We start from the raw sequence: 16,028 nt of genomic DNA, 5'->3' as shown, positions 1-16,028 counted from the left end.
ACTCTGGAATCTTTTCTCTTAAGGTTCAATTCAAATATCTGTATCATCCTATCAGATCATTCATGCTGTCATTTGTTAGAATCTATGCCATTTTACTTTCTTTTTATTTTCTCTTACTTTCTCAAGAAATTCAATACCTGGATATCCAGGTTTTCCATTCTAACTTCTGCCCTCATTGATATCTCTGAACAACTTGTCCTTCTGTTTCAGCACCCACTTGAATCCTATATCTCCTCTCCATGTGTGTGAGAGCAAAACTGGAATCGGATTCTTTTTTCACTGTTTGATGATAGATTCATAAACATTCTTCAATTGAATCTTTATCAAGGTTCTCTCATTAACCCCCTCTATGTCACATATCTTTCCTACCCCTTTCCAACAACTGACCTTGCTACTTTTTTATTAACAAAATTGAGACCATCTCTTTTGAGCTTCCATTCACCTTTTATGTTTTCATAATAAAATAATTCCCTAATTAAATATATGCTATATATCTGTTCTGGATAATTTTGTAATTATTAACCAGCATAATTAGAGTCATTTGAAGAATTTAATTTGCTTTTATCTTTTTTAGGAAAGGCAGCTTCCATTGATGATGATGTTCAGAAAGCTGATGTATCTTCCACAGGGCAGGGAGTTATTGATAAAGATTCCTTAGGACCACTTTTACTGCAGGTAAGTATAAAAAAGTTGAATCACATTACAGTTATGTCATACATTTATTCATAGAATTGTAAATTTTTCCCAATTAACAAGCCTTTTATCTCATTCAACATCATTTCCCCTCCACCCCATAAGCAAAATAGATCTTGTTAAACAAATATGCATTTTAAAATAAATTGAGTCATCATATTTATATTATTTTAAAAATACTTCTCATATTTTCATAGCCGTAGCCCATTTGTCAAGAGGTGGCTAGCATATTTCTCTGGAATCATGATTGGTCATTTTTGAGAATTGTTAAATCTTTTGAAGTTGCTTGTTTTTTTATATTATTGTTGTTATTGCATAAATTATTCTCCTGATTTTGCTCAGGTTATTCTGTATCAGTTGATAACATCTTCGCAAGAGTCTCTGAAACCTTCCCATTCATCATTCCTTATAGTGCAATAGTATTTTATTATATTTATATATGATAATTATTTCAGCCATTTCTATTTTTTTTTAAACCCTTACCTTCTGTCTTGGAGTCAATATTGTGTATTGGCTCCAAGGCAGAAGAGTGGAAAGGGCTAGGCAATGGGGGTCAAGTGACTTGCCCAGGGTCACACAGCTGGGAAGTGTCTGAGGCCAAATTTGAACCCAGGACCTCCCATCTCTAGAGCTAGCTCTCAATCCACTGAGCCCAGCTGCCCCCTAACCATTTCTAAAATGATGGGTACCCTTTATTTTCCACTTATATGCCATGTATAATTATTACTCTTAGAATTAGAAATAATTATTACTCTTAGAATGATGAAAATAATACTGTTATGAATAATATATGAAGAATTTTAGAGACTTTTTTAGATCTGGTAGTTAAAGGTATTCTAATGCAATAGTGAAAGTAAACAATCTTGTAGATTGTTCTTAAGTATTAATATGTTAAATTTTTGGTTGCAATTTTCATAATTGATAGAATAGGGATAGGAATATTTATGTAGGAAGTAAATCTGTGATTTCATTGGTATAGGATACACTCATGTTATAAATCCTGCTGATACAGGTCAGCAACTTCTTTGCAACTTGATGATAGATGCATAGCTTCTAGGCCATTGTGAAGTTAATGACTTTCCCTCTGGGTCACTCAGCCTACACATGTGAGAGGCATGACTGGAACCTGGGTCTTTGTAGCTTCTAGGCCAACAACTCATTATGCCATGAGGAAAACGAGGTCCCAAAAGGTTGAGAGACTTGTCTTATTTCACATAAGTGAGAGAAGGGCGGGAATTCTAACCCAGGCTTTGTGATATTACAATCTTGTTCTCTTTCAATTGAATTATAGTGCTTTTAGATGAAGTATTGTCTAAATATTGGAGAAATGCATGTCAAAATCTTAAGATATGGAAATAGACCTTTTGGTTCTAGGTGCCTTTCTCCAACTTGTCTTTATTTTATGTCCTTTTCTGCTTCCTCAAGATTTTACAAAAAGATAATATCCTTGGGGGGCAGCTGGTGGCTCAGTGGATTGAGAATCAGGTCTAGACAGGGGAGGTCCTAGGTTCAAATTTGACCCCAGACACTTCCCAGACGTGTGACCTTGGGCAAGTCACTTTACCCCCATTGCCTAGCCCATACCACTCTTCTGCCTTGGAGCCAATGCTATTGTGTATTGTATGTAGCCAAAGTATTTACTACAGGTAAGGGTTTAAAAAAAATTAGAAAAAAGATAAATTCCTTGAAAAAACAGAATTTACTTAAATTTATATATTTTGTTTGGATTCAACAAGACACTTCCAAATATAAGATCTTCCCACCCTCCAACAAAGTATAATTCCCCCAAATTTTAAAGTAAAATCTCCTCATATTGTGATTGCACTGTGGTTGTACATGTAAATTTCTTTTTTGTTATTTTTCAAAAATTAATTGTTATCAGAAGAGATCTATCCTTTAACTTTGATAGTATGCATCTATTTGTCCAGGATGTTTTCACCTTAGTTTTGTTTTCTTTTGTTAGTGTTATCTTTATACTTTTGTGGTCACTGCATGCATCTTGTTTCTACTTTCTTCACTTTTCAAAATTTCTCATGTAATGTTTACAATACATTCATATACTATAATTTGGTCATTATTAAATTAAATAAAACTATTTTAAGTTTTTATTACCACAGATATTGCTACTATGCATATGCATTTATGTAGAAGTCTTTTCTTAACATTAACCTCTTGAGTGTAATCTCAATAGTAATATCTCTTAGAAGACTTGAAATATTTACTAACTTTACTTGAATATTTCTAAAATGTCATCCCAAATGGCTAGATAAATTTATGCTTTCACTAGCAGTAAATTAGTATTCCTGTCTTCCCACTGCCCCTTCAAAATGGAACTATCCCTTATAAATAGCCATCTTTTCAAATTTGAACTGTTTAGGTAACATAGCAATTTAAAAAATACGTGTTTATTAGTGATTTTGAACAATTTTTAAGGTTATAGTTTGAATTTCTTTTCAAAACTATATCTAATATTTTAATCATACATATATATGTATAAAACTTTCATATAAATTTATCTCTGACTTTCAATTCAGTATTCTATAAATATTTATTAAGCACCTTACTATGAGCCAGGCACTTCTAAATGCTGTGGATACAAATGAGAAAAAGATAGTTCCTGTTCCAAAGATGCTCATGATGTAATGAGGGAAGACATCATGCAAAAGGAAGTTGAAATCAAGGGGAGTGGGGAGGAGAAGGTACTCAGAAGGAGCGTGATTATAATAGAGTTCATTCTTAGCAGGACAGCTGGTAGGTAAGGGCTGGATTGACGACCTTCTTTAAATGAAGGCTTTGAGAGTAGTTTTTTTGCTCCAGTCAAAGGGACTGAGGTTACTGATGATGCTGATAAAGTGTGGGTACCAAAGCTAATGCATAATGATGCACATATTCTTTCCTAATTCTAATTGTGTGGAATTTATTTTTGTGAAAACGTTTATATTTTATATCTGCTTATTATAAATCTGTGCATACTTAAGTTTTTAGATTGTTTTGAACATTATCTCCTTTTGCTTTATAACTATAAGGTTTTCCATGCAAAATTAATATTAGCCCAAATGGTGGAAAACTAACTAGTAAGTTAATTTAGATTTGTGTACTCTCTTTTTAAATAAAAAAAAAAAAACCCTTTCCTTTTGTCTTATAATTGAAACTCAGTATTAATTCTAAGGGAGAAAAGTGATAAGAGGTAGACATTTGTGGTTAAGTGACTTGCCCAGGAAGTGCCTAATGCCAATTTTGAATCCAGACCTTCCTCTTTCCAGTCCTAGCTCTTTATCTACTTAGACACCTAGTTGCCCATTTTGTGTACTGTATTAAAGGAATAGTTATTTTTTTGATGAGGAGGGGAGAAGTATAGGACAACTGTTTTAATCCTTAGCTACTAAAATAAAATATCTTTTCTTCCAACTATCTTCATTTATTAGCTAAACCTAGTTAAGTTAGATGTTAATATTTATTTTACAATTACATTTTTAGGCCTTGGATGGTTTTCTCTTTGTGGTTAATCGAGATGGAACCATTGTATTTGTGTCAGAAAATGTCACACAGTATCTTCAGTATAAGCAGGAGGACTTGGTTAATACCAGTGTCTACAGTATCTTGCATGAAGATGACAGGAAGGATTTTCTCAAGAATTTGCCTAAGTCAGCAGGTAATTATATTTTTGCTAAAAAAATAAACCACAAGCATTCTTTTATTTGGCTATTCAGCTCAATTTTGGAAAGTTTGCCTGAAGTTGTACAAATGGAACTTTAAAAAGTAGTACTTTGTGTTCTCAAATTCACAAGCTTCTTTAACATTCAGATAGTTATTATTTATTAATTCAGACAGGTCCCATGACTACAGTTCCTGGTGAATTTATGTTAACCTTGGAATATAATATTCCATTGATGCTTTGTAAAATATTTAATAAATCTAACTCCTCTTCTGATGTATCTAGAATAGTGCTTCATGTTCTTAGTAATCATCAAGTTTAGATTTCTTTTACACTGAAGTGACATTTTGTTTCCTCTTTTTTTCCCCCCATCATTGATTTGTTTTCAAAGTTAATGGAGATCCATGGACAAGCGAGACACCTAGACAAAAAAGTCATACATTTAATTGCCGTATGTTGGTGAAAACAGTTCATGATATTCTAGATGATGTGGGGAACAGTCCTGATATGCGCCAGAGATATGAGACAATGCAATGTTTTGCTTTGTCTCAGCCACGTGCTATGATGGAGGAGGGAGAAGGTAAGTGTTTTTTTTAAACACGTTTGTAATACAAGAAGAGACAAAATATGATGGCATTGTGCTTCTTTGTTTCTAAGTTTCTTTATTCACCTTTCTAAAAACTTATTAACCTTACAGAATGTGACATCTGAAATTGGTTAAATTTTTATTCACAGATTTACAATCTTGTATGATCTGCGTGGCACGCCGTCTCACTGCAGTAGAAAGAGTATTTCCTTCAAATCCTGAAAGCTTTATTACTAAACATGACCTTTCAGGTAAGACTAAAAATCAGTGCTACAAGCATGTCTGGTTTTATGTCCTTGCTTTCCTATAAAATTTTTTTTAAAAGTACCCACGACAATGTTGTGTTATTTGTCTTTTTAGTAAATTATGCCACTAAAGTGAACTTAAGGAAAAAGCAACATATTATTAATTTCTTTTTTGCAGGAGTAGAGTTCCTGTCCATATTTTTGTTTTAATGTTAATGTTTAAGCCTCATACTTTATTATTTTTTAACATTTGTATTTGAGTTCCTAATTCTCTCCCTTCCTCCAGCCTTTCCCCTACTCATTGAGAAGGTAAGCAATATGATACCCAGTATATATCTGAAGTTATGAAGACCATTTCTATAATAATCATTGCTTCCCTTCTCCCTACCTCCTATCCCACTTCCTGGGGGGTGGGGGGAAGGCAAGAAAAATAAAGAAAGTGAAAAACAATATATTTCAATCTTCATTCTCAGTTTATTGGTTTTCTTCCTGGAGGTGAATTTTTCAAGACAATTCATTGGAATTCAACAAAGTAACTAAGTCTTCATAGTTGATCTTTGCTACAATATTGCTATCATTTACAGTGTTCTGGTTACTTCAATTTCCATTAACTTATCTAGTCTTATACTTTCTTGAAATTAATTTTATGTTGAAACTTTTCATCTTTTAATTTACCATGTGTTTATACATTTTGGCTCTTTGTATTTGTATTTATTATGTTTCATTCAAATCTTATTTGACTGATTTAATTTGAGGTTGAAGAACAAATTAAAACCACTCAGAGTTAGTCAAATGACTTAATAATTCCTATCTTGTGATTATCTCCTTAGTAGCACAAATGCACTTCCATTTATACCAAAGAAACAAAAATTAAATATTTATATTTAACCCGTTCATCAATACAGGATTTAAAAATAAGATTGAAAAGTCTTGGTTTAAATCTTTTGATTGCTGGAGGAATAGTTATCCTAGACATTAAAAAAAAAAGTGAAAGCAGTGAAATGTTAACTTTTCTATCATCAGAGGATTCTTTCTATGGGAAGGAGTCAGAAACAGGGACACCCTCTGCCCCCTTTTATTTTTTGGGCTGTTGTTTCCTGTGCCTTTCTTTGTGGTGAATGTTTATTGTTAGTCATAATCCTGTTGAAACTCTTATCTTGGTTTAGCCATTTCTCCAATTTAGTCTGTACTAATTGACCTCTTAGTATTGAGGAGAACTTTGGTGATTTCTGTTGTAGTTGAAGGGAAAGGAGGCCTCTATTCCCAGTGAGGGACCAGTACTGGAAGCTTCAGTTTGAGTGATATTGAAGTTTGAACCTTTTCATTCTTCATATTTGGAAGTTTGTGGTATTGTTTTTTAGGTTTGTTTAATAGATTTCAGGAGAACAACCACCTAATTCAACCAAAGAGATGAACTGTCAAATAAAAAGCTGTGGAGGAGAGATTTTTCTTTAGTATGGAAAGTGCTAAACCTGTCAGATTGTGTTCGTTTTACTCATCTGCAGTAATTGAGACCAGATACAATGTGGCTATTAAAAAACAAACAAGCCCCAAATACTCGGCTGAGTCTACAGAGAATCTTGAGACTTTTCCTTGGGCGTATGAAAATATTCTTCATCTGCTATATCCTGTAAATTAAAGGGTTTAGTTCAAAGAAGTAATCCATTTAGAGAAGCCTTTGATAAATTCATGTATTCACACTTTGTAAGATTAGCTGAATCTCACTATGTAGATCCTCTAAAATTCCTTTTATATCACAGGTGCTCAGTAAAATATTTAATGAATTATTTAATGGGGGGGTTTCTTGGTCCTCTAAAACTAGGAAAAAAGTTATTTATACATGCACTGTTTTATGAAGATTTAGATAATGTTAAAGACAACCATTCTAAACATTGAGGCCATCCAGAAATCAAGGGAAACATCAAAGGAGATGTTCTCTAAAATATTATGTTTTGTTATATTGTTCTTCAATGTCTGGGGCTTGTACAGAAAGATGACATGTGAATTATCTGAAATCTACAATCTTGACACTACACAATTAAGACATGAGCCCGCTCTGTTGTTTTTTGTTGATTCAACTTAATTCCTTTTTCTTTATTGTCTACAGTGCTTCTACATGGTGAATACCTCATATTTTATTTTCTTCATATTTTAAAAACAGGCAAAGTTATTACTATAGATACAAACTCACTGAGGTCTTCTATGAGACCTGGCTTTGAAGATATAATCAGAAGATGTATCCAGAGATTTTTTAGCCTTAATGATGGACAGTCATGGTCCCAAAAACGACACTATCAGGAAGGTAAGGAACTTAAAAAAAATTGAAATGTTATATTTAGAATCTTCCATTTTTTAGTTTTGGCAGTATATGTGTACACTGTCCTGTATAGTTGGCTCTCAGAATGTATCTTAAGCATTTTTATTTTAGCCTGCTTATAATTTTTCAAATATATATTTTTTCCAGTCTTGGTTAGATGTCGTCTATTGATATAGTGTATATTGTTAATTTCTCTCTTGCAGCTTATATTCAAGGACATGCTGAAACCCCTGTGTATCGGTTCTCCTTAGCTGATGGGACTATAGTGAGTGCCCAAACAAAGAGCAAACTTTTTCGGAATCCAGTAACTAATGATCGCCATGGCTTTCTTTCTACCCACTTCCTACAGAGGTAATGTCTTTCTGTTATGTTTTTCATTTACCTTATTCTCAAACTTAATAATATCAAGCTGTCAAATATTTTTTTGCCATAAGAAATTTAGTAAAAGAAATCAAAAGTAGGGGAGAAAAAGTATTCTATGCTAGTGAGTTTCATTCTAATACTTTGGCTTGGAACTTGAAAGGTTTGAAGTTGAGAATAGTAATGTACATTTTTTTGAGGTTGTGTTTTGTGTGTGAGAAACTTACAAAGTAATTTCTGCCTGAAAATTTTATTTTGTGGGGTGTGTGGCAGGTGATGAAAAGGTGCTATCTGATGAGTAAGGGATAGTTTTGGATGAACTATTATATTCTTTTCCAGGATGAATAATGTACCTTATATAAAAAGCGTTTCTATTATTTACATCTCTCATTTTTTTCTATAATGCTAATTTATTATAACACTGAGGTTAATTTTTAAAATTCAGATTTCAGTTATTGAGCATATATTTTTCATAAATGCCAAATGATATCCCAGTTAGAGCAGGCAGTTCCTGCAGAACATTAAATAGACATTTCTTGATTCTTTTCTAAATTGTCTTGTGGCTTTGAAGCATTTGCAGTATTGTTTTGTAGAACCTTCTTAATTTTGTAAGAGCAGATATTAAGTCCATTATGAAGCAATTTTTGTAGTACTAGATAGGCATTTATGTTTGGATTGTTATTGAAATCATTGTCATTGTATCCATGAAGAGATGGTTTGCTCTATCAGTTTCCTCCTAGATTTTAGTTTTATCCAGAATCTTGAATAAAACTTTGAAATTATGTAAATTTTTTTTTTTGTTATTTTCTCTGATTTTCAGAGAGCAGAATGGATATCGACCTACTTCTAACCCAGTGGGACAAAACATACGAGCTCCTACAGTTGGATGTTCCAGTTCTGTTGGAGGAATGAATATGTCACCAAATCAAAGCTTGCCCATACAGAATAGGCCCTACTCCTTGGGAGATCCCAATGCAGTAGGACAGATGAGTGGCATTAGATATGGAGCCCCTAACAACTTAAACTCTATAAATCTTGGGCCAGGAATGCAATCCTCTCCCTATCAGAACAATAATTATGGGCTAACTATGAACAGTCCCCCACATGGTAGCCCTGGCCTTGGCTCCAATCAGCAGAACATTATGATTTCTCCTCGAAACAGAGGTAGTCCAAAGATGCCTTCACATCAGTTTTCTCCTGTTCCAGGTAGTTTACTTGACTTTTTTTTTTTGGTCTGTTTTCAAATGTTCTTCCTATTAATGTTTAAATACTTCAGAGATCTGTGATTTTATCAGTGTTAGCATTTTTCCTACTGATTTGGATAATAACTCCTTTCATCTTTTGGCCTACAAATGTGTGTGTCTATTAGTTTACCTTTCATGGGAACCCATTTTCAGACTCTCTCAATACCTAGACAAAACATATAGTATCATTTTCAAGTAGAGGACATTGCAGTCTGTTGCTGAACCCATATGTCCCATTATGTTCGGTTTGGCCAGGTCTTGTGCTTCTCTGACATAACCTTGGAAGGCTACATTCATGCCCTAATATTGCTTAATTTTAAAATTTATTTTATATTATATTTATTTATTTATATGCATATATTATTTTAATTTAATTAATTTCATTGCAACAGTTGGTTTTTTTAGTTCATATTTTTGTATATAATTTGCCATATGTCTCATTTTTTTCATGTTCCATTATTTTTGAGAAAATTAATTAAATTCCTAATAAATTTGTCTTTTTTTATTCCATACCCACTTACTTACCATATCTTGTTATTCTTATTTCCACATATTTTGTATCTATCCTCTTACTCTACTCACATATCTATTTTGTTCAGGGTCTTATCATTAACATTTCTTTCTGCTTTAAGCCTCCCCTCTCTCCAATCCATCTGGCAGGTGGCTGCCAAAGCACTATTCTTAAAATGCAAGGATAGCCATCTTACTTTCATACTCAGTAACCTCCTGGTGTTTTTTTTTCCTCCTCTCACCTTTTTTTATTTTTTTATTTTTGCCTCTAAGGATAAATCACTATCTCCTCTGTCTGTATTTAAAGTCTTTGACCTCAGACCAACTTTTACCTTTTTGTAGTAGCCTTGATGAAGTCTTCTGCCTTTTTAGCCATTACTTTTCTTCTCACACTCTGTGATCCTGATAGACTAACCAGTTTATGATTCCTTTCACATGATGTTTCATTTCCATCTCTTTAATATTCATTGTTCCTCAAGCCATGAATTCACCTCCCATGACTTAGCCTGAGGGCCATCCTTTCCCCCTCTTCCCCTCATTATCTTATGTTTATTTTGTCTACATTTATATATGTATACTTATATGTTGTCTCCCTTGATAGAGTGTAAGCTTCTTGAGGAGGAGCACTGTTTCATTTTAGTCTTTGTATTCCCAACACCTTGCATAATTCCTCACATATACTTAGTATTTAAGAATGTTTGTCAATTGATTGGTCATTCCCCTGTGTCTTTTGGTTTTCTCCTTTATGCAGGTATGCATTCTCCTATGGGATCTACCAGCAACACTGGGGGCAACAGTTTCTCTAGTAGTTCCCTCAGTGCCCTCCAAGCCATCAGTGAGGGTGTGGGAACTTCGCTTTTGTCTACACTTTCTTCACCAGGCCCCAAGTTGGATAATTCTCCAAATATGAACATCAACCAGCAAAGTAAAGTAGGCAGTCAGGATTCTAAGAGTCCTGTTGGCTTGTATTGTGAACAGAGTCAGGTGGAAAGTTCCATATGCCAAGTCAATAGCAGGGACCACCCTTGTGATAAAGACAGTAAAGAAACTGGTGTTGAAGGGCCAGAGAATCAGAGGGGACCACTTGAAAGCAAAGGCCATAAAAAATTACTTCAGTTACTAACATGCTCTTCAGATGACCGGGGGCACTCCACTCTGACAAATTCTCCATTGGATCCAGGGTGTAAAGATTCTGCTTCCAGTGTCACTAGTCCTTCTGGAGTCTCGTCTTCTACATCTGGGGGAGTTTCTTCCACATCAAATATGCATGGGTCCCTGTTGCAAGAGAAACATAGAATTTTGCACAAGCTACTCCAGAATGGGAATTCTCCTGCTGAAGTAGCCAAGATTACAGCTGAAGCAACTGGGAAAGACACGAGCAGTGCGGCTTCTAGTGAAGGAATAGTTAAGCAGGAGCAGCTAAGTCCCAAGAAGAAGGAAAACAATGCACTTCTTCGCTATCTGCTTGATAGGGATGATCCTAATGATTCAATTTCTAAAGACATGAAACCCAAAGTGGAAGGCGTTGATAATAAAATGGGACAGTGCAACAGCTCTTCTCTTCCTATTTCAAATCAAGAAAAAGAGATTAAAGTTAAGACTGAACAGAATGAAGAGGTAACATGTTTAGTGGTTTACTATCTTCACTAATTTGTTTTCTGTTTTTCTATCCTATATTAAACATGGATAGAAAACTAGGAAATATAACTAACAAAAACATCAATGGCAATAGACATTTACATGTGAGCTTTCAAGTTTTCAATAAACCGTAGAAGGATAATCTCATTTGAGAGCTAAACCATGGCTCCATGAGGTTGATAATAGGGATAATATTATCTCCATTTTATAGATAAGGAAACTGAGGCTCAGAAAGCTTAAATGACCTATCCAACAGAGTAAGTGTAAGAAGCATATTTGAACCTGGATCTTCTTGACTCCAAGGTCAGCACTTTATTATTCTATGACCTATGATCTATGATTCTATAATCTCTTACCTGTAATTTAATGAAGAAATTAAAAACCTCAGTATTTGTTACAGTGAAATAACTTCTTTAGTTATGTGACCAAGAAAGGGCATCTCACTTCTCTGTTTGTGAATGTCTGTTTATTCATTTGTAAAATAATTGGGCAGGATTATATTTATAAGATGCTTTATTGCTCTAATAGCTTATGAATTTTTGTTATTTTTAAATTTGTAACATCAAAATTATGCTTAAGTCGAGTTATGTTGTTTGAAAGACAGGAAATAATGCAAGATGTAATATAAACTTAGATAAATCAGTTTGCTCAATTTGAAGGTGAAGTGGAAAATTTCATGTAAGATATTTTTCAAATGTAAATCCTTGGTAACCAAGGGCATGGTAAAGGAAATTCAAGAAACAAAAAAATCAAAATATATTTATTGCCATTTAGGAATTAAATGCTATGCATATTCTTATGAATTGATGATAGTTTTTAAATTATAATTGCATACTTTTAAATATGGTTATTAAATTAAATATACTTATTTTATATTTGGTGGTGGTGATTATGGTGGTGATGTGTAGCCATTGGTGTCAGAATCTGATGTACAAGTCATAACACCAGGTCGTATCATATATGAGGATACCTTGGTTCTGTGATTATTACCATAGGGCAAATTGATCTCACTTTGAAGGGAAATATTTTCTTTTGGCTTATGATGAACATTAATTAGATAACCTTTTTAGATAACTTAGGACAGTATTAGCCAACTGAATATCAACCATAACATATGTACATACATATCTTCACATTTGTTGTTTTTGTTTTTTTAACCCATAACTTCCTTCTTAGAATCAATTCTGTGGAGGCATTATTACATACGAGTGATAAGGGGTACACAAGATGGGTTAAGTGACTTACCCAGGGTCACATAGCTAGGAAGAGTCAGGCCATATTTGAACCCAAGACTCCTGTCTCTCGACTTGACTTTCAATCCACTGTGCCACCTAGCTGCTCTCATATCTTCACATTAGTGATGCACAACAGTCCCCATTTGTTAAAGGTGTTTTCAGGAATATTTGTCATGAAATATTGATTTCTTTACTTATTATAAGCACACCCCCCCACCCACCCCCAGCACCATTTTTTAAATAAAAGGTACTTAAATGTGGAAGGTTATAATTGGATTCCTTTCATACAATTCCCTTTTATTTTTCTTCATTATTAATTCTTTACTTTTTATACTCATACCATTATTTCTGGGTATATCTATAGATTTAACTTCTTTGTAAAAAAATTGATCTTTAGGTGAGTGGAGACTTGGATAATTTAGATGCTATTCTTGGTGATCTGACAAGTTCTGACTTTTATAATAACGCCATGTCTACAAATGGTAATAACCTGGCAAATAAGCAACAGATGTATCAAGGAAGTACCCCTCTAGGTAAGTCTTAATTTTTTAAACTTTCCCAAAGGTAAATGTTCATTTGACTTTTGAAAGGAAGAGCAAATACTTATTTCCTCATTTTAATGCAGGCAAACCTATTTTTCTTAAAAGGTCTTAGATTGAGTCCTTTAAAAATTTTATTAATTTTACTTTTTTCATATTGTTCACTTTTGTGAGTAATCTTATAAAACCAAATCCCCCCCAAAATAAACTTAAATAAACAATTGAAAAATTGTATGCTTTCATCTGCATTCTGACTCCCAACAGTTCTTTCTCTGGAAATGGCTAGCATTCTTTGTCATAAGTTCCTCAGAATTGTTTTGGATCTTTGTATTTCAAAGAGTAGCTAAGTTTATTAGAGTTGATCATTCCACAGTAATGCTATTACTGTGTATAATGTTTCCCTGGTTCTGCTTATTTTTTCTGCATCATTCCATGAAGGTCTTTTCAGCTCTTTTTGCAATCATCTACCACAATTTGTTTAGCCATTCAACGTCAGATGGTCATCCCTTCACTTTCCATTTCTTTGCCACCACAAAAAGAGCAGCTATAAAAATATTTTTGTACAAGTACATCTTTCCTCCTTTTTTTGATCTCTTTGGGATATAGATCTATTAGTGGCACTATGAATCAAAGGGTACAGCTCTTTGGGTATAATTCCAAATTGCCCTTCAGAATGGTTGGATAAGTTCACAGCTCTACCAGCAATGCATTAATATCTCAATTTTGCCACATCCTCTCCAACTTTTACTATTTTCCTTCATGGTTATATTGGCCAATCTGATAGCTATGAGGTGGTACCTCAGAGTTGTTTTAATTTGCATTTCTCTAATCAAGAGTAATTTTGAATGGTTTTTTCATATGGTTATTTATAGCCTTGATTTCTTCATTTGAAAACTGCTTATTCATATCCTTTGACCATTTGTTAATTGAGGAATGACTTGTATTCATTATAAATTTGATTTAATTCTTTTTATATTTGAGATCATTATTAGAGAAATTTGTTATAAAACTTTTTTTTTCAGTTTATTGTTTCCCATTGAATCTTGGTTGTGTTGGTTTTGTTTGTACAAAACCTTTTAAATTTAACATAATCAAAATCATTCATTTTAGTCTTTGTAATGTTCTGTATATTTTTTGGTCATAAAGTTTTTATTTTAAGAAAATAAAAATTTAGTCTTCTAAATTCTAATTTCGTGAAACAATCATTAGGACATATGGGCAGATTACGTGTGGTTTATTTATGTGGTGCTGCCTAGGACCAAGAGGTGAACTCATACTTCTAGGTACTAATACTTCAGTCTAATCACGACATTTTTTAATGGCCTATGTATATGTATCTACTTCATATAAAAGGCAATAAAAGTGATAAAGACTCAAACCATGTGCACAAGAATGGTGCATTTTAAAATAAAGCAGCTCTACAGATATCATACTCATATGCTTCTATTTTGCAATTAAGCTTTCAGTTTTTTTTTATTTTTCTACCTCCCAGTTTTCCCCAGTTATATACCTTTTAAATTCTATTGATCCCTACTTCTGTTGAAAACTAGATTTTCTCTTGTATGATAGTGTAAAGAGCATAATGCACTACTACAAAATAGATACCCACTACGAAAAATTTGGAATCTAATTATCTTTAGAACCCTAATAAGTATTGTTAAATTAAGTTTTTCTTTCTTTTTTTTTGCCTATAATTGTACTATTAAATGTGATTGTATTTCACTTAAACTTTGTGTATACCTTTTCTATCTATTCACTGCCCATGAGAACAGTTTATAAAATGTTATCCTTTCTTCTTATCCCCAATTTTCACTTGTCTGTAATTTATTTGATGTTAAAAATATGTATTTAAAGGCAGTTTACTTACCCTAGAAAGGAACTACTTTAATATAGAGGGTACCATATTAGTAAGGTCAGTTACAGTAAAACAAGTTATACTGCTCTTCCTCCCTAGTATGTATTGTTACAGTTCAATTCCTATTTGAATGTATACTGCTTCTAGATAGGGATTATTTCATTCTTTGTAATGGCATCAATTAAAAATAGCAAAATGCTTGGTATATATTAGGCACTCAATAAATGCTTGTTAATTGACTTTGTACAATGAAGAAAAAAAACCACATTTTATTTTATGTAAATATCATGAGATGTTATAAAATTCGACAATAGAAATTCATAATAAATTTTTTATTTTTTACTTATTGCCAATTCCAAGATAGAAGAGCAATAAGGGCTAAGCAATAGGGATTAAGTGACTTGACTGGGGTTATACAGTTTGGAAGTGTCTGAGGCCCTGGCTCCAGACCTGGTGCTCTATCCACAGTGCTACAATATTTCTCCCTAGTGAAGCAAATAGAACTTGCTTATAATCTTGGAGAATGGCTTCTTGTACAGAGAAATTAAAATGCTTTATCAGGGACACATAGCAGGGAATGTTCAGAGGTGAGCCTTGAATCCAATGTAACTTGATTGAGAAGAAGATGTTAAAGATGGCATTTCATTGTTATATTTGAGAGGGTCTATAAGTGATTTACAGTAGTTTGCTGGAGGAAGTAGTGACAGAATTTTATTCATGTCTTTTGACTTTCTGTTGTTTTTTATTAAATCTTTTTTTTAAATCATATGTTTTAATGTCAATTTTGGATGGTTTATAGCACATCTTTATATGTATCATTAATCTAGAAGTTCATAAATTACAGTCTGCTTTCAACTTAAGTACAATTAATTGAGCATTTTAAAAGCATCCACTAGGTGCCCATGAGCTGGAGATATAAAGGAAGGCACAGAAACCAGTCCCTGCTCTCAAGGAGCTGACAGTTTTACTGGGGAGACGTGAAGAAAAAACTGTACAAACAAGATATATACAGGAAAAATTGAGGAGAGTGTCAGTGGCAAGGCTAAAATTATTGATGCTTTTTGCATAAGACAGCCTTTACCTGGGATTTCAAAGAACCTAGGTAAGCAAGCAAGTGGAGATATCTAGGGAAGAGAGCTCCCAGAATGTGG

General features: G+C 33.3%; 1 protein-coding gene across 18 annotated transcripts in view; it reads left to right on the top strand.

The window, feature by feature from the left end:
• Window positions 1–16,028, top strand: part of NCOA3 (nuclear receptor coactivator 3) — a 211,679-nt gene that overhangs the window by 170,732 nt on the left and 24,919 nt on the right. For all 18 annotated transcript variants that reach the window (XM_056812981.1, XM_056812973.1, XM_056812982.1 and 15 more), the window contains 9 exons: window positions 575–675; window positions 4,171–4,345; window positions 4,740–4,928; window positions 5,084–5,185; window positions 7,341–7,481; window positions 7,700–7,847; window positions 8,677–9,062; window positions 10,362–11,227; window positions 12,881–13,016. In XM_056812981.1, the coding sequence (XP_056668959.1) occupies window positions 575–675; window positions 4,171–4,345; window positions 4,740–4,928; window positions 5,084–5,185; window positions 7,341–7,481; window positions 7,700–7,847; window positions 8,677–9,062; window positions 10,362–11,227; window positions 12,881–13,016 (2,244 nt within the window). The remainder of the gene's footprint in view (window positions 1–574; window positions 676–4,170; window positions 4,346–4,739; window positions 4,929–5,083; window positions 5,186–7,340; window positions 7,482–7,699; window positions 7,848–8,676; window positions 9,063–10,361; window positions 11,228–12,880; window positions 13,017–16,028) is intronic.

This window comes from Monodelphis domestica, chromosome 1, assembly GCF_027887165.1.
Source record: "Monodelphis domestica isolate mMonDom1 chromosome 1, mMonDom1.pri, whole genome shotgun sequence".
NCBI lineage: Eukaryota > Metazoa > Chordata > Mammalia > Didelphimorphia > Didelphidae > Monodelphis > Monodelphis domestica.
Note: the sequence above shows the minus strand (reverse complement) of the source record. Positions and strands in the feature narration are given on the sequence as shown.